This window comes from Ictidomys tridecemlineatus, chromosome 12 (genome assembly GCF_052094955.1).
Source record: "Ictidomys tridecemlineatus isolate mIctTri1 chromosome 12, mIctTri1.hap1, whole genome shotgun sequence".
Taxonomy (NCBI): domain Eukaryota; kingdom Metazoa; phylum Chordata; class Mammalia; order Rodentia; family Sciuridae; genus Ictidomys; species Ictidomys tridecemlineatus.
Window position 1 is genome coordinate 76,832,931 of NC_135488.1, and position 23,520 is coordinate 76,856,450.

At 34.0% G+C, this 23,520-nt stretch overlaps 1 protein-coding gene across 4 annotated transcripts in view; it reads left to right on the plus strand.

Moving 5' to 3' along the window:
• Positions 1–23,520, plus strand: part of Ccdc88a (coiled-coil and HOOK domain protein 88A) — a 134,177-nt gene that overhangs the window by 18,269 nt on the left and 92,388 nt on the right. For all 4 annotated transcript variants that reach the window (XM_040271362.2, XM_078029160.1, XM_021724274.3 and 1 more), the window contains exon 3: positions 8,231–8,339. In XM_040271362.2, coding sequence (XP_040127296.2) covers positions 8,231–8,339 — 109 coding nt within the window. The remainder of the gene's footprint in view (positions 1–8,230; positions 8,340–23,520) is intronic.

A 23,520-nucleotide genomic window follows, 5' to 3' on the forward strand; every position in this document is an offset into this window, starting at 1 on the left:
TCAGTTTTGGACTTATTAGATAAGATGCCAGATTTTTCTTTAATCTTTAAAGGAGTAATTCAGTGTGTTTAAAATTTTGACAATAAATCTGTATGTGGTAGTTACAATACATACTGTTCCAAACATGTTTATTATTGTGAAGACCAAAATAGGGGCTGGGGTTGTGACTCAGTGGTAGAGCACTTGCCTAGCTATATGCCAAATTGCTTGAGGCTGTCTTTTACTGCCATATTACATATGTGTGAGGCACTGGTTTCAATCCTCAGCACCACATATAAATAAATGAATAACAAAGTTTCAGCAATGCCTAAAAAATATTTTTTTAAAAAAAGATCAAAATAATTAATACATGTGAAAATATTCTGCAGATTTGTAGAAGATTATATTAGTACTAAGTTGTATTGTTAGCTTCCATGCATAGTGATTAAATTTGTGAAACAGTGTGATAGTGAGAATATAATATTTTTAGATGAATTAATGTGAATTAATTAAGTTTATAGGCTACCTTTAAAAAAAAGGATACCTTTTTTTTTTAAAAGCCATTTATTTCACTGATTAATACTAAGAATTAATACTTAATATTTCAATAGACCTCAATAGTGATAATATTTACCAGGTTAACTATATTCATAAAACATTCTGATTTATGTGTATTTTAAGTTAGATATGAAACTCAATTATTTCAAAAGTTCCATAGTTATGTATTTATATAACAAAAAATTTCAAAAAAACCCAAAAATTCTATACAACTAGTTTTAAATTATAGAGACATGATCAAAAGCATGAACACATGTAGCAAAAGCACTGATGGTGCTTTACCACCATCAGTTAAGCATCAACACAGAACAGATGGTCCAAGAGGACACACAACAGCTTTGCAGTCTGGATAGAAGAGCATAAAGCCATTAAAACTATCAGATTTCTGTTTCTCATATATATTAATCAATGAATAAGACATAATCCTCAGTTGTGCAAGGACTAAATATCAGTGTATTAATGTTGCAAAATTGCTAACTTTCCCTTCATCTTTTCTCCTAATTTAAAAATAGATGTATACAGTAGAAAATGATACTATTACCTGTTTATTATTTAATTGAAATTAATGCAACTTGTCATAAATAGGTCATTTATAAATGCAAAATTGCTTGAGGCTCTCTTTTACTGCCATATTGCATTTAACTTCTGACTGGAAGATTTGAGCTATGTTGCTAGACTATTTTTCACTAAAACATATTTCATTTCTATCTTATAAAAAAGGTTGGTTGATCTGCGATTGTGTTACCTTGGAAATAGCTGTGTATGATTAGAAAAGTACTTGTTCATACTGCACATGGTACATAGGTACCATTTAATAGCTCATCTTTTATTTTAGAAAATGGCCTTTCCATATAGATTCTTTTTAAAAAGGTATGCATTTAAAGAGCCTTAACAACTTTGTTAATTATGATTATATATTCTGAATTAATCTTTTCAGCATTTTGAATATTAAACAAAATAAAAAGCGTAACAGTGTACTATTTGGAATACTTAATTGACCACAGTTTCTTTTTTTTTTTAGAGAACTTTGGAATCATAGTATATTCAGTTTGTTTAAATTACTACACTAAGGTTTTTAAATTAGATGTACCCTTAAAATATAAGAAATAAAATACCTTGAAATACAAGAATGGGAATGTTACAGAAGAATTATATTGTTTGGTTTATGCTTAGTCTCATGGATTTCTTATGACTCTGAATCCTTAGCATTGAATTCAACATATAATACAGTTTTATTAAATACGCTTCTGCTAAATAATAAGCAATTATAAATATTTTTACTTAGAATTATAAATATTTTTATTTTTAATTATAATTATGATTGTAATGCATTCCACTCTTGTCATGTATTAAGAAATAAAAATAAATAAATAAATAAATAAAAAGAAAATAATCATCCCACATGCAAAAAAAAAAAAAAAAGAAGTAAATAAAATGGACAGGCTTCATGAAGCAAAAAATTTTTTGGCGATGCTTTTCAAATCTCCTTAAAAACATGTTTTGCATAATTAAAAGGGTTAGTTAATACCAAAGGATTTATAACAAAATCTAGCAATTCACTATTCTTTCTGTCCCCTTAGTTCCATTCCCCAGAGTAAAAACTTATAATTTTTGCACAAAAAAATTTCCTATTTTTTATATGTATTATTTATAGTTATATAATATGCCTACTTTGGTATTTATTGGTTTATTGCTTTTAGACGTTGTCTGTAGATATCCTGATAATGGCAGATAAGATTTTATCTTTTTTATGTCTCTTATCTGTATTTCTCCTTACCCTGTCCTGATAAAACTGTAATTACAAGTTTACTTGTTAGTAATCAGTACCTACATTATTGTAACTTTAAAATGTTTGCTGCCAAATTAGGTATTATTTTTCCTGAAGTTACTAAGTGTGTTGATTTGCATAATTTTCTGTAAATTCATCCTTAAATATTCAACTATTTTTCATAGAATGGAACTTACTGTTTAGCAGTTTAACCTGAGGACAGTTTTTCTCACATGTAAAGATCATATCTTTCGGGCAAAAGGACATGTTTTCTATGATCCTAACATATGTCAGAGTGACCCTTTCTCATATTAGACATGCATCAAATGGGAAATCTGAGCCTTGTAATTGAAAGTTTATTACTTTCTAGATTCATGCCTAGAATGTTTAGTGGTTATCCTGGCCTCAAAGTGCAGAATGTTTATGGTAATAGACTATGAAGTAGGAACTTTGCAGTTCTGTTTCATACTAAAATAACCTTCAACCAAGTGCAAGGTAGATTAGAAACTGAAACTGGGGATTTCAAGTGCCTGGATGTTAGCCTAGTCAACCAAAGAACTTCATTATTCTCCTGAGTTTCTTAATGAGTCTACCAGATCATAGAAGTCCTTTCAGATCTCATGTATTCATTTCAAAGATTTGCAGATACAAAGCAGCACCGTTTTATAAAGGATGTAGAAAACTTTTATTTCAATCTCTTTATGATTTCTGTTCAATGTAAGGCTGTTTTTAGGTTTGAAAGTATTTTTCTCCTCAAGTTTTTTAAATGTTTTCTCTAGCTCAAGTTGTATTTTTCATTTTCCCTTCAATTTCTAAAATAATTTCATCTGATACCATTAATATATAAAAATTAAACTCTTTCTTATGTATACTCAGAATTAATTGTTAAAAGCAGGTTTTCTCAAAAGCTAGAAGAACTTAACGTGAACTTAGTTGTTTTTACAAAAAAGATTTGATTAAACCAAAATTTTAAATTCTGAAACCTTGGTAATTCTTAGAAGAGCTTTATGCAAAGGAGACTTTCAGACTTCCTAAAAACTGAATAAATTTTGAGATATCACTTGAAAAGTGTTAAACATAAAATTTAAAAGAAAAATTTTAAAACTTATTTGAGGTCTGGGAATGTAGCTCAGAGATAAAATGTTTGCCTAGCATGCACAAGGCCCTGGGTTCGATCCCCAGCACTACAAAATAAGCAAAATATTTATTTGAAAAAATAAATCAGTTTAAAGAAAACAGAGAAACTTGATAACATTGTGTTGTGTCACAAAGATAATATTTGCATCATAAAATTTGTTAAAGTGAAAGTGAAGTCACAAGCCAGTCATAGTGAGGATGGCCTGGAATCCTACTGGCTTGGGAGCTTGAGGCAGGAGGATTGTGAGTTCTAAGCCAATCTCAGCAAAAGTGAGGAGCTAAGCAACTCAATGAGACCTTGTCTCTAAATTAAATACAAAAAACAGGGCTGAGGATGTAGCTCAGTGGTCGAGTGCCCTTGTGTTCATTCCCTGGTACCCCCCCCAAAAAAAAAATGAAACCACAAATATGTTAGGATACTGTTAATTTCATTGACTGGTCCAAATTATGTTGTCATGAAGTAATGAGCTAAACTATAAATAGGTATAGTATTTTTGTTTATGTCACTGTAATGAACTGGTGGGAAAAGAACAAATCATCTTTAGTTACTTTCTGTGAAAATAAAATTAGGAATATGTTCAAAGTTTACAGATAATATTGCTTGAACCTTTCTGTCATTTTTTTCTTTGTTTTCCTAAAAGATCCTTTAAGAGAAAAGTCTAAAAAAGAATAAAGGGAAAAAGCACTAGGGAAGAAAATTACAGGTTTGGACTTCAACTTTCTGATTTATAGTGAAACTAGGTTTCTGTCAAGTATTTTCTTACTCTAAATGTTAATCAGTGTGTGAATAGGAACAGTCATGGGTGAGAGGTATATAAGGGGTTCCAAATATATAATAAAATAGAAATAAAAAGATGGAAGAATGCTTTAGAGCAAGGTATTTATTGAATGGTTATGGTTGCAACTTAAATTTATATAACTATAGGTGAATTTAACACTGGGGTTGTTTCTACTTGGTTTTCCCAGTTACAGATGAACTTTTCTCCACAATGAAAGCTTGACTACTGAAGTTTTTATACATACTAAGTAATATAATTGGTATAGTAGGTATTCAGTGAGTACTTGTGTAGCTCACTGACTAAAAATGTACTGGAGTTGATTATATAAGCCAAGATTTTTCCCTTTGGTTGTCTGAGTTCTTAACCATGACTTCCTGACCATGCTGCTATTTGGCTTTGTTTGCCATGACACATGACTTGACTGCTATGCTATAGTCTCCTTGTTTTTATAAGACTAACTAGTTCTGGTTGGTGCTTTGACTTCAGAGACCCAGTTTTCCATTTAAATTCTCATTTGCCTTGGGCTGGGCTGGTTTTACTCATTGTTTCCCCTACAGTAAGCATTAATCAGTCACAACTCATATTCAGCCTGCCTTACTAGTATTCTCCCTTGTTCTGCAGATAAGTACTCTGTTATTCAGGTGATCTTTGAAACAGAAACTTTAGTGGGGAGCATCTATTCCAGGCTGTCAATTGAGTGATCTTGAAAGAATGTCATCTCATAACTCATTAGAGATAAAGAATTTAAAAAACATTGTGCAAAATCCTGATCATTTATTTTCAGTAGAAAAGTAGATGAAATTTAAGGCAAATGAATATTTTACAGTTTATAGTAGAAGAGAGTAAAATGGTCAATACATATGAAAGATTCTTATGGTTAATATTGTAATCATGGAGTTACCAGTTACAACATAAAAGTACAATTACTTGATACCTGTAAAATGTAAAATGTCTAAAGGTATGTGAGAAAAGGAATTAAGAGTGGGAGTATAAATTCTGACAGCCATTGTGAAGATCTTTTTGGCAGCGTTTATTAGAAATGAAAATGCATATACCTTATGCCCCAATAGTTCTTCTCTGTGCTTCAGAAAAAAACCTTGAACATGTGACGTATGTATGAGAAAACACCACCTATTGCTGCATTGTGTATAATAGTGAAATTTAGGAATGATTTATCAATGAATAAGTGAATAGAAAACAAGTAGCACACTTGATATGAATTGAGAGTGAGGAATTGGGTCTTGCTTGAGCAGGAAGGGACCCCTTTGGGGAAAGGAGTCATATAAAGGGCTTTATTTGACCTTCTTGGGGTGGAAGTTGTTGATGTGACCACACATGTTTTTGTGGCATTTGACAACACAGGGTGAAGGTGGGCATAACACTTCTAACAGATATTCATGTCACGATTATACTTCTAGGCAAGCTCGTACAGGGAAGGCTCAGTGATGCCATCTTGCAGGTGAAGCACTAAGTGCAGCAGGGTGGACTCTTACTGGATGTTGTAATCTGAGAGAGAATAGCCATTCTGTCCTCCAGATGTTTGCCCAAAAATAATAGACACCATTGATCAGGTGGGATGCCCCCTTATTTCAATTTTGGCTTTGGCATTCTCAGATGTGTCACAAGGGTCAACCTTGAGGATGATGATCTTGCCCATCAGGGTCCTCTGTGCATCTCTGTGTCTGCCATTGGGGGCCTTGATGAAGAAAAAGAGCAGTTTTACTTTCTTATACAGTAAATAGTGATAACTATAGCATACCAAAACAAAAGTTGTTTGAGGTTATCAGCTAAGATTGTAAAGGAGACTCAAGGCCTCATAATTGGAACATTGCTGAAATAAAGCACCATTCATTCTAATTCATCCAGGGAAGGACCTGAAGGTATTAGTAGTGCAATGAGCTGTGAGAAAAGGACGTGGTTTAAGGAATGAGAGTTTTCTATTCAGCTTGTATTCCATACTGGGTAGGTGTCAATTTCTTGACTTCTCTGCATCCTTAAGTGGAGGATTAAATTCTGTAATCATAGGAAAATACTGAGTGACTGCTTAGGTTGCTTCTGATGTTCTGAACTCAGCCCTTGAACAGGGTGTCTTGATTTATTATCTGTCATTTAAGCTGGCATCATCTTTCTATAGCTTGGCTTGTTTCTCTTAATGAGAACTTAGCTTGTACATGCTTGTCTTCTGGCCTCAACTTAACCATCTATTCTGATGCCACCATTTTAATTTTATTTCCCATTTTTAATTAGGGCCTTTCTCTTTCTGCTTCAGTTTGTCCTCATAATCATTCAGCCCATTGCTTTAATTGAATCTACAAAGTTTATCTATATGAAAGTGTTAACTTGCATTATCCACTTCATTCTTTAGAACATTTGCTCAAATATAATCTCCATTACCTAGGGAGGATAAGTAACATTTATTGGGTTATTAGCCAGTAGTTTAAATTCTTGATTTAAGTGGATTCGTTTTGGTTGAGTAAAATATATATTCAAAAGGAATAAGCCAGGCTCAGTCACACACATCTGTAATCCCAGCAATTACAATCCCACTGAGGCAGGAGGATGGCAAGTTTGAGGGCACCCAGGGCAAATTAACAAGAACCCATCTCAAAATGAAAATTAAAAAAGTCTGGAGATGTAGCTCAGTGGTAGAGCACACCTGGGTTCAATCCCCAGTATCAGTTTTTAAAAGTGAGGGTTTGGGTTAGGACTAAGATGTTATTCATCTCAGGAATGGGGAGAGAAAACATGAGAATAAAGGACAATGTCTGACCCAGGTTTCAAATTTATTTTGCCACTGATTTTGGAATATCAGATGTATTTGTGTTAGTTAGAAGCACAAAATACATGACAAAACATCTGTCTTTTTGTATCCAATAATGAAAATGTTTACACAATTTTATAAACAAAATACAGGATTAATCATGTTTCAATGTATTATTAGTACATTTAATTATTAGTACATTATACCTATACATGATAGTGAGGTTCATTTTGACATAATCATACATGTATGGACTATAATTTACTATACATTTCATTCCTCAGTACCTCTTCCTCCCCAACCCTTCTCCCCGTCACATACCACCTCATTCCCCTTCCTCTATTCCACTGGCCTTCCTTCCATCTATTAATGGTTTTTATAAATTCTGCTTTGTAAGTATACGTGAAAGTGGAATTTACCATGGTACATTCACATATACACACAGCATAGTTTGGTCAACTTCATTCTGCATTTTCTCCCTTAACCTGTTCTTCCCCCATCCCCTTCAGACCTGCTTTTCCACTCCACTGATCTCCCTTTCTTTCATGGGGTTCTAGCTTTTTCCCCCTTATTTTCCTGTAGCATCCAAATATGAGAGAAGATGTTTGACCCTTGACTTTCTGATCTGGCATATATCATTTTACCATGATATTCTTCATTTCCATCAATTTGCCAGGAAATGCTATAATTTCATTTTTCTTTTTGGCTGAGTAAAACTTCAGTGTGTGTGTGTGTGTGTGTGTGTGTGTGTGTGTGTGTGTGAGAGAGAGATGTATATATATATACATGCACCACATTTCTTTATCCATTCATCTGTTGATGGACATCTGGGCTGGTCCATAACTTGGCTATTGAACTGCTAGAAATATTGATGTGCCTATATCACTATAGTATGCTATTTTTAGTTCTTTTGGATAAATATTAAGAGTGGTTCCATACCTAGTTTTTTTGAGGAATCTCCATACTGCCTACCAAAGCAATTGTTTTAGTTCTTTTGGATAAATATTAAGAGTGGTTCCATACCTAGTTTTTTTGAGGAATCTCCATACTGCCTACCAAAGCAATTGTATTAACTTGCAATCCCACCAACAATGTATGAATGGACTTTTCTCCCAGGTTCTTGTTAGAATTTATTATTGTTATTTGTATTCTTGATGATTGCCATTCTAACTGGAGTAAGATGAAATCTCAATGTAGTTTTGATTTACATTCAATGTAATTGTAAAGCATTTTTCAAATTTCTTTCAGTAATCCAAAATCGGAGAGCCAGAGAGTAAATAAAAAAGTCAACAATGATGCTTCACTTAGAATTCATAATCTAACCATTTTGGTGAGACAGATAAAATTTTATTACCAGGTAAGTGTTCCTTTATTTAAATCTGGGATTTTAATAACAACTTACATGTTTACATTGCTGTGCTATTTAGTAACTCTAATTGAATAAATCTTAAATGCTTAAGTCCTTATTATATGCCAGGTCCTGGATTATTTACTGGACATTCTTAAAATATTTAAAATATAAGACAACACTTCTTAATCATTTAAAATTAAAAATTACTGCATTTTATGTAGTTTTAAGACCAGTTCTCAGTTTTATGAGAATTTGCATAATGTAATACTTTGTTAGTCTACATGAATTATGCTTTTGAAGAGTATGTTTTTAATTGTCTTTCAGAAAACTTGAATTGGGTGTATATTTCAGATTTTAAATTAGAGTATTCTTACGTTTATCATTATCCCTCTAGAAATTGTTTTGACTACATTATGCAGATTTTAGTTTGGTATATCTTAAAATGTTTATGCATTTTTCTAATTTCTACTACGCTTTATTTCAGTTACAAGTCTGTAGAGAAGTATACTTTTACATTTCCAAACTTTTTTTTTCTTGTTTTTGAATGTTTTTATTTTGATTTTTGGTCAAAAATATGGTTTCTTATGTTTCTGATTCTTTGATGTTTGTTGTTAATTACTTGGCTTGGCCTTATTAATTTTTGTCTCTTGAAAAAAAGTTAAAATGCCCTTTTGTGATGGTGGATTTGTCAAGCTTTCTGGTACATGCTTCGAAACAATATTAGTAGGTGCAGATTAACTTTAAAATTATTAAATCTTTCTCAAGAATTAGATCATTTACCAGTAATTCTAAATTTTTTTCTTATTATTAAAATTTTTTTTTACTTTTGTTTTTCACAGAGATGACTCTCAAAATTATACCTTTCATATTTTCATACTTAAAATAGCAAAGGCCAAAGTTAGTCAACATCATTATACCTTTGTGGAATAGTACTATGACCTTACAAGCTTTAACTCTATTTATTCTCTCTCATAAATTTAAAGCATTTATTTTATTTTTGTGTTTGTTTGATGTGGTGTCAGAAAGCAAACCCAGGGCTTCATACATGCTAGTCATACACTATGTTGCTGAGCTGTACACTGAGCCCTAAGCTCTTATTTTGCATTTTTGTTCTTTTTTTTTTCACCCTATAGATTAGATACTGAAAGTATTTTTAAATCAGTTAAACCAGTGTTTCTTTATGTCAAGCTACATATTTCCCTTTCCCCCTCCCTCATGGTTTTCTCTTGTATCCAAGACTTTCTTTTGCTATCATTTTCTTACTGAAATACATCTTTGTTTTTTAAATTTTACTTTGTAGTGTTGCAATTTTATTATATATAATAGTGGATTTATTATGCCATATTTGTATACACATGAAACATCATTTGATCATTTACATTCCCTAGTACCTACCCTTTCCCTCTTCTCCTTCATTGGTCTGTTTGCTCAATTCTTATTTATCTTCCTTCTGTTATTATTGTGGTTAGTGCATAATCATACGTGGACATAGCATATGTGGTAGGTTTCATTCCCCAGTACTTTTCCCTCCCTCTTTCCTCTCCCTTAGTCCTCTTTCATTATCTGTCTGTCTTCTGTTTTCAAGAGGTCTCACCACCCTTTGTATACTCTCCACCCTCCACTTCCACATGGGAGAGAAGCCATTCAACCTTTGACTTCTGTGTCGGGTTAATTTCATTTAGCATGATGTTCTCCGATTCCATCCATTTATCAGCAAATGCCATAATTTCATTCTTTATGACTAAACAAAACTACATTTATATTCCACATTTTTATTTATCCATTTGTCTGTTGATGGGCACCTAAGCTGGTTCCACAACGTTTCTAGTATGAATTGTGCTGCTAGAAACACTTGTATGCTTGTATCAGTATAGTACTGACTTTAGTTCACGTGGTTATACTAGTTTTCAGTCTCACCAGCATTATATTCCACAACCTTACTAGCAATTGTTATTTGTAATCGTGATGATTGCCATTCTAATTGGAATGAGATGAAATCTCAGTGTAGTTTTGATTTGCATTTCCCTGATTGCTAAGAATGTTGAACATTTTCTTGTATTTTTTTTTCAAAAGAGAGAGAGAGAGAGAATTTTAATATTTATTTATTTTTTTAGTTTTCGGCAGACACAACATCTTTGTTTATATGTGGTACTGAGGATCGAACTTGGGCTGCACGCATGCCAGGCGAGTGTGCTACCACTTGAGCCACATCCCTAGCCCTAATTTTCTTGTATTTTTATTAAGACCAATTCTATTTACTCTTAGAGAAATGTGTGTATAGATCATTTGCCCATTTTTGGTTGGGTTATTTGTTTGTTCTTTTTTTTGAGTTCTTTGTAAATGGATCTCAATCCCCTGATGGAAGTGTAGCTGGCAAAGGTTTTCTCCCATTATGTAGCCTGTCTCCTCATACTCGTGTTTCCTTTGCTGTGCAGAAGCTTTTTAATTTGATGGAATTCCACTTATTAATTCTTTCTTCTGGGGGAAGGAGTACTAGGAATTGAACTCAGGGGCACTCGACCACCAAGCCACATCCCCAGTCCTAGTTTGTATTTTATTTAGAGACAGGGTCTCACTGAGTTGCTTAGCGCCTGGCTTTTGCTGAGGCTGGTTTTGAATTTGTGATCCTACTGCCTCCTCCTCTTGAGATGCTAGGATTACAGATGTGCACTACTGTGACCAGCTTGGTTGTATTTCTTGAGCTTTAGGAGTCTTATTAAGGAAGGCATTCCCTTTACCATTATGTTGGAGTGTTGATCTTGTGTTTTCTTCTAGCATTCACAGTGTTTCTGATCTAATTCCTTGGTCTTTGATACCCTTTGAGTTGATTTTTGTGCAGGGTGAGAGCTAGGGATCTAGATTCATACTTTTACATATGGATATCCAGTTTTTCCAGCATCATTTGTTTAAAAAGCTATCTTGTTAGGGTCTGTAAACAAGTCAAGATGGCGCCTGGCATTTTGCTAGAGGGAGTGGTTTGTGAAGTAACGCCAGCGAGCCATTAAGTGTGGAGATTCCTTATTGGTTGACTGCTGTATCTACTTTATGTTAATGAAGATAAGCTGTGTGTAATGTATATATACCCCTCCGGTCCTACAATAAACGGCTCCCACTCCTGCTATATCAATGTACACAAGTTGCTCGTCATACCCCCACACCCACCTGGTTATTTTGCCGGACTGGGGCACTATCTTTTCTCCAATGTATGTTTTTGGCTCCTTTTTTGGGCATCACATGACTATCTATTTGTGTTTGTATCTGTGTCTTCAGTTTTATTCCTTGGTCTTCATGTCTTATTTTGATACCAGTGTCTTACCTCTGTTACTATGCCTCTGTAGTATAATTTGAGGTCAGGTATTTTGAAACCTTCAGTTTAGTTCTTATTGCTCAGGGTTGCTTTGGTCATTCTGGGTCTTTTATTCTGCCATATGAATTTTAGGACTATTTTTTTCTGGTTCTGGAAGATATTGTTGGTATTTTGATGGAGACATCTTTTATTTGTTTAGAGTGCTGATAATTAGGCTTCCCAATGTTTATTTTCTGAAATTGTCTTCATCTCAACTATTTATGTTTTTGTTTTTTATTTTGTGCTGGGGATTGAATTGAGGATCTCACATATGAAGAACTTGCTCTGGGTAGTTTTGGGTATGAACTTCTAGGTTGACAATTATTTTTTCTCAGGGCTTTGCAGATTTTATTCTTGTATCTCTGCAAGGTTTTTCCTCTGTTGGGGTTAATTATTAGACTAATTTTTGTTCTTGGTTTAAGCTGTTTTCTCTCTTGGCTAAAATACTGTTCATGCTCTTCATTTTAATACTGTTTCTTCTAATATTGTCTCTTTTTAAAAAAAAAAAAAAGAGAATTTTTTAATATTTATTTTTTAGTTTTCGGCAGACACAATATCTTTGTTTGTATGTGGTGCTGAGGGTTGAACCCGGGCCGCACACATGCAAGGCAAGCGTATTACCGCTTGAGCCACATCCCCAGCCCTGTCTCTTCATATTCTGTTATTAATCTAATATTATAAGAAGGTTGGGAATGTGACTCAAGTAGTAGAAGTGCTTTTTTAGCATACATGAAGTCCTCAGTTCAGTCCCCAGCACCACAAATAAAATTAAATAAAAAATAAAATTAACAGTCATATATTTTAGATCTTTTTTCTCCATACTTGTGTATTCATATATTTTATTTGTATGTGTTTAATAGTAAACTTACCTATTCTATCCTACTTGTTTATTAAACTCTATTTTATGTTATCTTGGTTTGTATTCTAATTTATTCAGAATTCTAGTTTGCTAATTTGCTTCTCATCTGTGTCAGACCTTCTGTTTAATGTATTGATTATATCTTTCATTTTTAGAAGGTCCCTTTACTTCTTTATATATGTTTTTTCATTTTGTTCATTAATTTTTTGGTTGTTTATTTAGAGATTTAAAATTTTTCTATTTTAGATTTTGCCTCTGATAATTATAAAATCTGAAATATGTGGAGATCTGGATCTTTCCTTTTTTGTTTTCTGCTTACTATGTCTTGTGGTGGTAGTGATGTGTCTGTGTGTTTTAATTGGAAGCTCATCTCCAGGGAGAACATTATCTGTAGTAATTCTTTGGTGTTTGGACAAAGGATACATGCCTTCAAGAGATTTTTTTTTCCTTTCGTGCAACCAGCCCTGAACCATTTTTCATTTAACTCATTCTAAGCAATTTTGTATTTTTTAGAAACAATTAGGTATACCATAGAAAATTAGGAAAAAAAAAAAGAGTAAATACAAACATGGTTCGAGTACTAGGATATTACCACTTTTATCACCTGAATAATATATGCTTTTTAGATCTTTTTCTCCATACTTGTGTATTTATATATTATATTTGTATGTGTCTAATATTTTTTAAAAATTGGGACCACATTACTGCAAATCCTTGGGGAAACAATTTTTAATCCCTAAAAAAGGGAAGTGAGGTGTTGTAATAGAGGTAACTACTTAACATTAGATTATCAGAAATTTTATTGAATGTATACTTCATTGTGATTAAGTGGCAATTCAGACCTTTTTATTTGTTTGTATATTTTAATATGTGTACATATGTGTGTGTATATGTATGTATATATTTTTAGTTGTCAATGGACCTTTATTTTACTTATTTATATGTGGTGCTGAGAATCGAACCCAGTGCCTCACACATACTAAGCAAGTGCACTACCACTGATCCCCAGCCTCAATTCAGACCTTTTAAAATATTCATTTTATCCATAGCAGATGTCTCTTTCTTTTGTAAATATTCAAAAGTTTTTGAAGTCAGAAAATAAATAAATTATAGTGGTTATATAAAATTGCATAGGCTCTCTTTAAAAGTTTTTTTTTTCATTATTGTGAGGGAGGAATATTGAATATGATCAGAGACACTATGTACAAAAAAAACAAATCTTAGTCCATTTTCAGAACTGTTGTAGAGAGAGTTTTGGTATAATTATAGTTAGGAACTTAAATTTATTAGGCAATTTTTGCATGGTGTCAATGTCAATAGTGAAAACAGAAAACACAGGTGCAGTAGTAATAATCTAATTGCTACAGAAAGCAAATACTGTTTAGTTTTTTTTTTAAACATCTGTGGTAATAAGCAACATTTGGAGTATTAATAAAATCCAGTAACAAATAAAATTATACAAAAAATGCTTTATATTTCTTTATATTTTTGAAACTGGGCAAATGTTCTTTCCTTTCAAATGCCATTCATTTAAATCTTTTCTATAACCTACTAAAATGTGTAGTCTTATTAATTCTTTTCACTAGTAACAGAAAGACAAATATATATAGTATGATAAACATAAGTATGATAAATGTAATTATATGCTGACTTTTTACAATAGACTATTAACTGTCATTACAGGGTATTTTAGTAACAGCATTTTGTTCCATGTGTGATTCAATAAAGGGAAATGGGGAAAAAATAAATAAAGGGAAATGAGGCCTGACCTTTACCAGAAGTGTTGTTTAATTTCTTATCATGAAGAAAGTTATTATGGATAATTTTTAGGAAGAAAGCAAGCCTAGTTTAATTATCTTTGAATAATAATAATGTTTATATCTGGTATTTATTTGAAATAGTCTTTCTTATACTCTATTAGGAACAGGAACTTTAATTCATACATATTCAACAAAATGTTTTTAGATGGTCAACTAAAATATGATTAATATTTCATTTTATATAGCAAAGTTATACAAAACCAACTAACAGAAATTGGAATGAAATTAGTTAATACTGCTATTACTTTTAACATAATATCTGCTTGTTCATCCTTTTCCCTATCTTTTACTAATGAATATATTTCTCCAAATCTTTCTGGGCTGTCTTCATGCCAGAATAGAATTTCTATCTAGTCAGTGAAATTTTGCTTTAATGGCCCTGGAAATGCTTTAGTTTTCTATATTTAAATACTTGCATATCTTTAAAAGATTTCACCCTTCTTATCTATACCTTTACTCCATACTTTTATTCCCTGTTTTATCTTTAGCACTTCATCATCAAAACAATTTTTCTCTCTCTAATATTACCAAAATGAAAATTCTTTATTTTATTTTTTTTATTGGTTGTTCAAAACATTACAAAGCTCATGACATACCATCTTTCATACATTTGATTCAAGTGGGTTATGAACTCCCATTTTTACCCCATATACAAGTTGCAGAATCACATCGGTTACACATCCACATTTTTACATAATGCCCTATTAGTGACTGTTGTATTCTGCTACCGTTCCTATCCCCTACTATCCCCCCTCCCCTCCCCTCCCATCTTCTCTCTCTACCCCATCTGCTGTTATTCAATTCTCTCCCTTGTTTGTTTTTTTTCCCCTTTCCCCTCACAAACCCTTATATGTATTTTTGTGTAACAATGAGGGTCTCCTTCCATTTCCATACAATTTCCCTTCTCTCTCCCTTTCCCTCCCACCACTTGTCTCTGTTTAATGTTAGTCTTTTCCTCATGCTCTTCCTCCCTGCTCTGTTCTTAGTTACTCTCAAAGAAGACATTTGGCATTTGTTTTTTAAGGATTGGCTAGCTTCACTTAGCATAATCTGCTCTAATGCCATCCATTTCCCTGCAAATTCCATGATTTTGCCGTTTTTTAGTGCTGCGTAATGCTCCATTGTATATAAATGCCACATTTTTTTTTTTATCCATTCATGTATTGAAGGGCATCTAGGTTGATTCCACAGTCTAGCTATTGTGAATTGTGCTGCTATGATCATTGATGTGGCAGTATCCCTATAGTAAGCTCTTTTAAGGTCCTCAGGGAATAGTCCGAGGAGGGTGATAGCTGGGTCAAATGGTGGTTCCATTCCCAGCTTTCCCAGGAATCTCCATACTGCTTTCCATATTGGCCGCACCAATTTGCAGTCCCACCAGCAATGTACAAGTGTACCCTTTTCCCCACATCCTCGCCAGCACTTGATTTATGCGTGTTGATTTTATATCCTGCCACTTTGCTGAATTCATTTATTAACTCTAGCAGCTTCTTTGTAGACCCTTTTGGATCTTCAAGTATAGAATCATGTCAGCCGCAAATAGTGATATTTCAAGTTCTTCTTTTCCTATTTTTATGCCTTTAATTTCTTTTGTCTGTCTAATTGCTCTGGCTAGTATTTCAAGAACTAAATTGAATAGAAGTGGTGAGAGAGGGCATCCCTGTCTTGTTCCAGATTTTAGAGGGAATGCCTTCAGTTTTTCTCCATTTAGAATGATGCTAGCCTGAGGCTTAGCATATATAGCTTTTATAATGTTGAGGTAAGTTCCTGTTATCCCTAGTTTTTCTAGTGTTTTAAACCTAAAGGGATGCTGTACTTTGTTGAATGCTTTTTCTGCATCTATCTCGACGATCATATGGTTCTTATCTTTAAGTCTATTGATGTGGTGAATAACATTTATTGATTTCCATATATTGAACCAGCCTTGCATCCCAGGGATGAATCCTACTTGATCATGATGCACAATTTTTTTGATATGCTTTTGTATTCGATTCTTCAGTATTTTAATGAGAATTTTTGCATCTAAGTTCATTAGAGATATTGGTCTGTAGTTTTCTTTCTTTGAAGTATCTTTGTCTGGTTTCGGGATCAGGGTGATGTTGGCCTCATAGAATGAATTTGTAAGAGCTCCTTCTTTTTCTATTTCTTGAAATAGCTCGAAAAGTATTGGTATTAATTCTTCTTTGAAGGTTTTGTAAAACTCCGCTGTATACCCATCCAGTCCAGGGCTTTTCTTGGTTGGTAGTCTTTTGATGGCTTCTCTGTTTCTTCCTTTGTTATTGGTCTGTTTAAATTGTGTGTGTCTTCCTGACTCTATCTGGGCAGATCATATGACTTAAGAAATTTATCGATATCTTCACTATCTTCTATTTTATTAGAATATAGGGTTTCAAAATACTTTCTAATTATCTTCTGTATTTCTGTAGTGTCTATTGTGATATTGCCTTCTTCATCCCGTATGTTAGTAATTTGAGTTTTCTCTTTTCTTCTCTTTGTTAGCATGGCTAAGGGTCTGTCGATCTTATTTATTTTTTCAAAGAACCAACTTTTAGTTTTATCAATTTTTCAGTGTTTTTTTTTTTGTTTCAATTTCGTTGATTTCCGCTCTGATTTTAATTATTTCTTGCCTTCTTGCCTTCTACTACATTTGCTGTTGTTTTGCTCTTCCTTTTCTAGGGTTTTGAGATGAAGTGTGAGTTCATTTATTTGTTGGTTTTTTTCTTTTATTGAGGAATGACCTCCAGGCGATGAATTTCCCTCTTAAAACTGCTTTCATTGTGTCCCATAGATTCCTATATGTTGTGTCTGTATTTTCATTTATCTCTAAGAATTTTTTGATTTCCTCCTTTATGTCTTCTGTAACCCATTGATCATTCAGTAACATATTGTTTATTTTCCAGGTGATGCAGGATTTTTTCTTCCTTCTTTTATCATTGACTTCCAGTTTCATTCCATTATGATCAGATATGGTGCATGGTATTATCTCCACACCTTTATATTTACTAAGAGTTGCCCTATGGCATAATATATGATCTATCTTTGAGTAAGATCCATGTGCTGCTGAGAAGAACGTGTATCCACTTGATGATGGTTGATATATTCTATATATGTCTGTTAAGTCTAGGTTATTGATTGTGTTATTGAGTTCTATAGCTTCTTTATTCAGCTTTTGTCTGGAGGATCTGTCTAATGGCGAGAGTGGTGTATTGAAGTCACCCATAATTATTGTGTTGTGGTCTATTTGACTCTTGAACTTGAGGAGAGTTTGTTTTATGAACGTTTCTGCACCATTGTTTGGTGCATACAAATTGATAATTGTTATGTCTTGTTGGTGGATGGTTCCTTTTAACAGTATATAGTGTCCTTCTTTATCCCTTTTGATTAACTTAGGTTTGAAGTTGATTTTATTCGATATGAGTATGGCCACTCCTGCTTGCTTCTGAGGGCCATGTGAGTGGTATGATTTTTCCCAACCTTTCACCTTCAGTCTGTGTATGTCTTTTCCTATCATATGAGTCTCCTGAAGGCAGCATATTGTGGATTTGTTTTTTTAATCCAGGTTACTAGCCTATGTCTCTTGATTGGTGAATTTAAGCCATTAACATTTAAGGTTACAATTGAAATATGATTTGTACTTCCAGTCATGTTTATTTATTTATTTATTTATTTTAATTTGGCTAGTTTTTCCTCTTTGGTTATTTTTCTCCCCCTTTACTGAGATACCTTCCACTGTTAGTTTTGGGTGCTATTTTTCAATTCCTCTTCTTGTAGTATTTTGCTCAAAATGCTTTGCAGTGCTGGTTTTCTGGTTGCGAATTATTTTAGCTTTTGTTTGTTGTGAAATGTTTTAATTTCATTGTCAAATCTGAAGCTTAGTTTTGCTGGATACAATATTCTTGGTTGGAATCCATTATTTTTCAGCGTTTGAAATACGTTGTTCCAGGATCTTCTTGCTTTCAAAGTCTGTGATGAAAAATCAGGCGTTAACCTAATTGGTTTACCCCTGAATGTAATCTGCCTCCTTTCTCTCGTAGCTTTTAATATTCTCTCCTTGTTCTGTATGTTGGATATCTTCATAATTATGTGTCTTGGAGTTGGTCTATTATGGTTTTGGATGTTTGGGGTCCTATAAGCTTCCAGGATTTGGCAATTCATTCCATCTTTCATCTCTGGGAAGTTTTCTAGGATTATTTCATTTAATAGGTTGTCCATTCCTTTGGTTTGGACCTCTATACCTTCTTCTATCCCAATGATTCTCAAGTTTGGTTTTTTTATGACATCCCATATCTCTTGGATAGATTGCTCGTGAGTTTTAAGCATCCTTTCTGTGTTGACTATATTCTTTTCAAGTTGATAAACTTTGTCTTCATTATCTGATGTTGTGACTTCTACTTGATCTAGTCTATTTGTGATATTCTCGTTTGAGTTTTTAATTTGGTTTATGGTTTCCTGCATTTCTAGGATTACTGTTTGATTTTTTTTTTAAATCTCTATCTCCTGGTAGAGCTCGTTCTTTGCCATTTGGATTTGTTTATTTATTTCGTTTTCAAAATATACTTTCAATTCTTGGACTTGCTGTCTCATGTCTTCTCTAATATTCCGTTCCATCTGAGTTAGATATGCCCTAAGTTCTTTCTCTGTCCATTTTTCTGATGCCTCTAGGTCCTCCTGTAGATTTATGTTGTCCTGCATTGTTTGTAATCCTTTTTTCCCTTGTTTTTTCATGTTGTTCACGTTACTTTCCAGCTCTGTCTACTGTGTTTTTGCTTTGTCCTATAAATTTGTTTTGGCTTTGTATATCTCTGTTGTCTCTCCTTTGTGGTGGGAGACTATGCCTAGAGATGTTGGGCTTTATTGTACTTTAAAGCTGATTCATTCAATTTATAGAAGGCTTCTGGATTCTGTATGCATATAGTGATTTGTTGTTTGTTCTTAGGACTTTATGTTTAGATTAGGTGCTATGGTATAAGGGTTAGTATGTCTTGACTACTTTAGAAGATTGCTCTACCGAAGGGGGATACTAACAGTCGATTGGATCAGGGTGTTGGTAGTAGCTAGGTATTTAGGAGCCCTATAGACAGCCTCGAAACATTCACCTATTTGCATTTAGACAATTACATGTAATGGAGGATGTAATGCTTGGGATGAAAGTTGGGGGTTAGGGGAAGGAAGGTGCTTATAAAAAGAAAGAAGGAGAGGGAGATAGATAGAATAGAGGAGAATGGAATGAACAATAAAACTTGAAAAGGGAAAGAAAGAAGGAAAAGGGGAGGGAAAAAATAAAATAAAATAAGAAATAAAATTAGGTCTTAGAGATCTATTTTCTTCTCTTCCAGTAGGCGGAGTTGTGCCTTCCGAGCTGAGCTTCTGCCCTCTATGTGTTGACAGCAATCCCTGTAAGACGGCTCCTGGGAGTCTCTCAATCCTGTTAGTCCAGAGCTGTTTCACTTCTCCGGCCCCTCCTCCCCTTCCTCCTGCCAGCCAGCCAGGTCCTGCTCACTGGAGGTGGTTCCTCAAGGATCTGGTTACACTTTCAGCCCCACTGTGTACCCTATTTCCTGAACGACTGAGCACTCTCTCTGTCATTTATCTAAGCCCCAGTGCTGTGGAGCTGTGATCTGGGAGCCAATAGTTTAATTTTTCCGGACCCCTTTGGTGGGCACGCCCTCGGAAACTGGCGGCTAAGACCTTGGGTGTCGCCACTGGTGGTAAGGGGAGTTGGGGATCGAGAATCCCCTCTGCTTCCCTCAGCCCCTACAATCACGACCTCTCCGCTGGCGGTAGGAGGAGTTGGGGGTCAGGAGTGCCTTCTGTTTCCCTCCGCCCCTACCGTCACCCCCTCTCTGTTGGCGGTTGGGGGAGTTGGGGGTGGGGACTCTTCTCTGCTTCCCTCCACCCCTACAGTCATGCCCACGCCATGGCGGTAGGGGGAGTTGGGGGTCGGGGGTCCCTTGGCCCTTACTGTCACACCCACGGAGAGATTTTTGAAGTTTCCCAGTTGTTTGTATCTGGTGGAGGTGGGAGTCACACACCTGCTAAAGTGGATTCCGCTGGGAAGGAATCTCGTTGGCCGAACTCTGGTGATGTCACCTCTCTGCTATGGCGGGCCTCAGGCTCCTTGCCGGAGTGTCCGAAGGGATGGGTGGGACTGGCTTGTCTCTGGTCTGACTCAATCTCTGGTTTTAGTTCCTGGTTCGCTATTTCATAAAGGCTTGGTTTGAGTCCCTTCACGTTGCCTGCTGAGCCGGGTGGGCTTGGGCCTTTCGCTGCGCCAGGCCGGCGGGGGGCCATTTGCCGCAGTGGGCCTGCAGGAGCCGTTTGCAGAGGCAGGCCGGCGGGACTGGACCTCTGTGCCACGTGGCCGAGATTCATTCGTCTTGGGCAAACTTTCATCTCCAATACACTTACTAATTCCCAGCAGGTCTCCTTTCAGCGGAATTTTGCTAGAAGTTTCTCAGCAGGAAGAATCTAGGTGTATTAATGCGTCTCTCTGATCCCGTTAGTGTGGAGGTACTGAAAGAGCTGCCTCCCTGCCGGCTGCCATGTTGGGTCCATCATGAAAATTCTTTGAGAGCAAGGATTTTTGTTCACTGCTATTTTTGCAGTGTCTAGATTAATACATGGCAGATAACAGATATTCAAATATTTGTTGAATGAATAACTTCCATGATTTCCTAAAAAATTTCTCCCCTCTTATTCCATTTTTATAGGCTTCTATAAAATTTGAGGAACAAATTTATCTTCAGAAGTTTTATTTATATATATATAATTTTTTCCCTTGACCTGTCAATTAATTTATTCCTCTTAGTAAAGTCATATGTATCTTGGACTCATTTATATATCCTTTTGCCACTTCTTTAATACCATATGATTAATATCTTTAGGGCTAAGTGATGTCTGGGAGTTTTGAGATTACATAATAAAGCTTTAACAAGAGAAGTCAGTTTTTTATCTTCTGTTTTCTTTTATGTTTAGTACATTTTTCAATATTGCTTGTAATATTGGAGTAAGGAAATAAAATGCAATTTTTACAAAAACAGCCAGAATCTTACACATAGGGCAGCCAAGTAATGATTTTAAAGTAATTTGCTTTTTAAAAATTTGTGTAATTTTAACTGCCTGATTGCCCAATATTAGTAGTTTAGATATAATGTAAAATTAATGCTTGAAAATAAAGTAAAAGGCAAGTTTTTTCTCATTAACTCTTTTTTTAATTTTTAATTTTTTTTAGTTGTAGATGGACACAATATCTTTATTATATTTATTTTTATTTGTGTGGTACTGAGGATTAAACCCAATGCCTCACATGTGCTAGGTGAGCCACAACTCTAGCCCTTCTCATTAACTGTTATAATGTTTAATAACTTTTAATAATTTAAAATTTTATGCTTTCATTTCACTTTTTACCCTTACAACAGCCACAACCACAAAAATACGTATGTAGTAAATCACGAAGCTAAATTTTAAGCCAGGACATTCTGGCTCCATTCATCCAAAGTATATTATACTAGGCATTTGCATTCAATACTAGAATACATTTTTTGATAACATGTTGGTAAATTTGAATTTAGCAGTTTGATCAGACTTGAAATTTTGTTAACATGAGGTCTTTGATGATACTATGTGGTGTAAGAGTGTATGAGATTGCTTTCATCACTATAGAAAGACTAGCTTTACATGGGAGCATGGGAAAATAGACAAGAAGTGGCAAACTACTAAGGAAAAAGAAGCAGGAAAGTAGTAGATTGAAGATTACCATCTACTTGGACAGTTCTGCTTATGAGAGTTTACTGATATGGAGTGTTACATGGTAAATCAGTAGAATTAATTGCCTTGGAAATATGTAGATTCATTAATTTTGACTCATGTTACTCAAAAGTAAATGTAAATGAGTTTTATCAGTGATGTCCTTAAATTGAGATAAAGCTTTTTAAAAAAAAATTCAGAATCTAATACAATTTAAAATTCTTCTTTGTGAGGGTGTATTTGAAGTTTCTTTTTTTTTAATTTAATTTTTTATTAGTAGTAATAATAAAATATTTTTTTCATATACTCACTAAACATATGAATATATGTTACTTTAAAAAGTTTTAAAAGGTTCTTTATTCTGACATAGGTTATCTTCACAAAGTTAGGATATGGACAAAACATTATTGTTGTTTTATGCAAATAACATCTCTTATTCATAATTTCTTTTAAATATCCATGATGATAACCTTTAAAGTTTTGCTTCAAGACAAGAAACTAAAATTAAATCAGAAATGTATTCTTTTACTTTCTTTGAGCTGTTACATGCATGGTTATAACATTGTCTTACTTTTTTTTTTTTTTTTAAAGAGAGTGAGAGAGGAGAGAGAGAGATAGAGAGAATTTTTTTTTAATATTTATTTTTTAGTTCTCGGCGGACACAACATCTTTGTTGGTATGTGGTGCTGAGGATCGAACCCGGGCCGCACGCATGCCAGGCGAGCGCGCTACCGCTTGAGCCACATCCCCAGCCCTTGATATAACTTACTTTTAACTGGAAAAATTATTTATTAAATACCCAAATCAGTATCATTCCTTGGCATAAGTGATTTTAGCAATTTTTGACACATTCTTAATATTTTTTATAAGAGTTTTATGGTTATACATAGTAGTTGGGTTTCATTCTTAATATTCTTAGTTATATTTTTCTAACATGATACACATTGAATATTTACTTTTCTTTAAGTGAATACGTATTCTTAGTAGTAGACTTTTAAAATAGCTAGTAAATATGCTGAAGAAAAATTTTTGAAACTTTCATATATATGAAGAATTATAGATAAAAGATTAATTCTAATTAACATCTATTGTGATGGCACCCATCAACCATGAAAAAATACTTTAAAGGATCTAGAATTGAATATCTTTAAAAAGCAATACAAGTTAACTTTTCATAGTTATTTTTCATGGTTATTTGCTTTCTCACATTGTTATTTTTAAAAGGATGATTTTAAAAGTTGAATGCTTTCAAAAATATATTTCTCAGTAACTACTTATCTAAAATGTATTAGTAGTAATGTAGTCAAAGCCAGTTTGTGAAGAAACTATCGTGATTATTTCTATACTCTGCAAAGATTCAGTGATTTCATCTGGTACCCATCCATCCTGTAGTCTGGTACATTCATCCCAGACCAT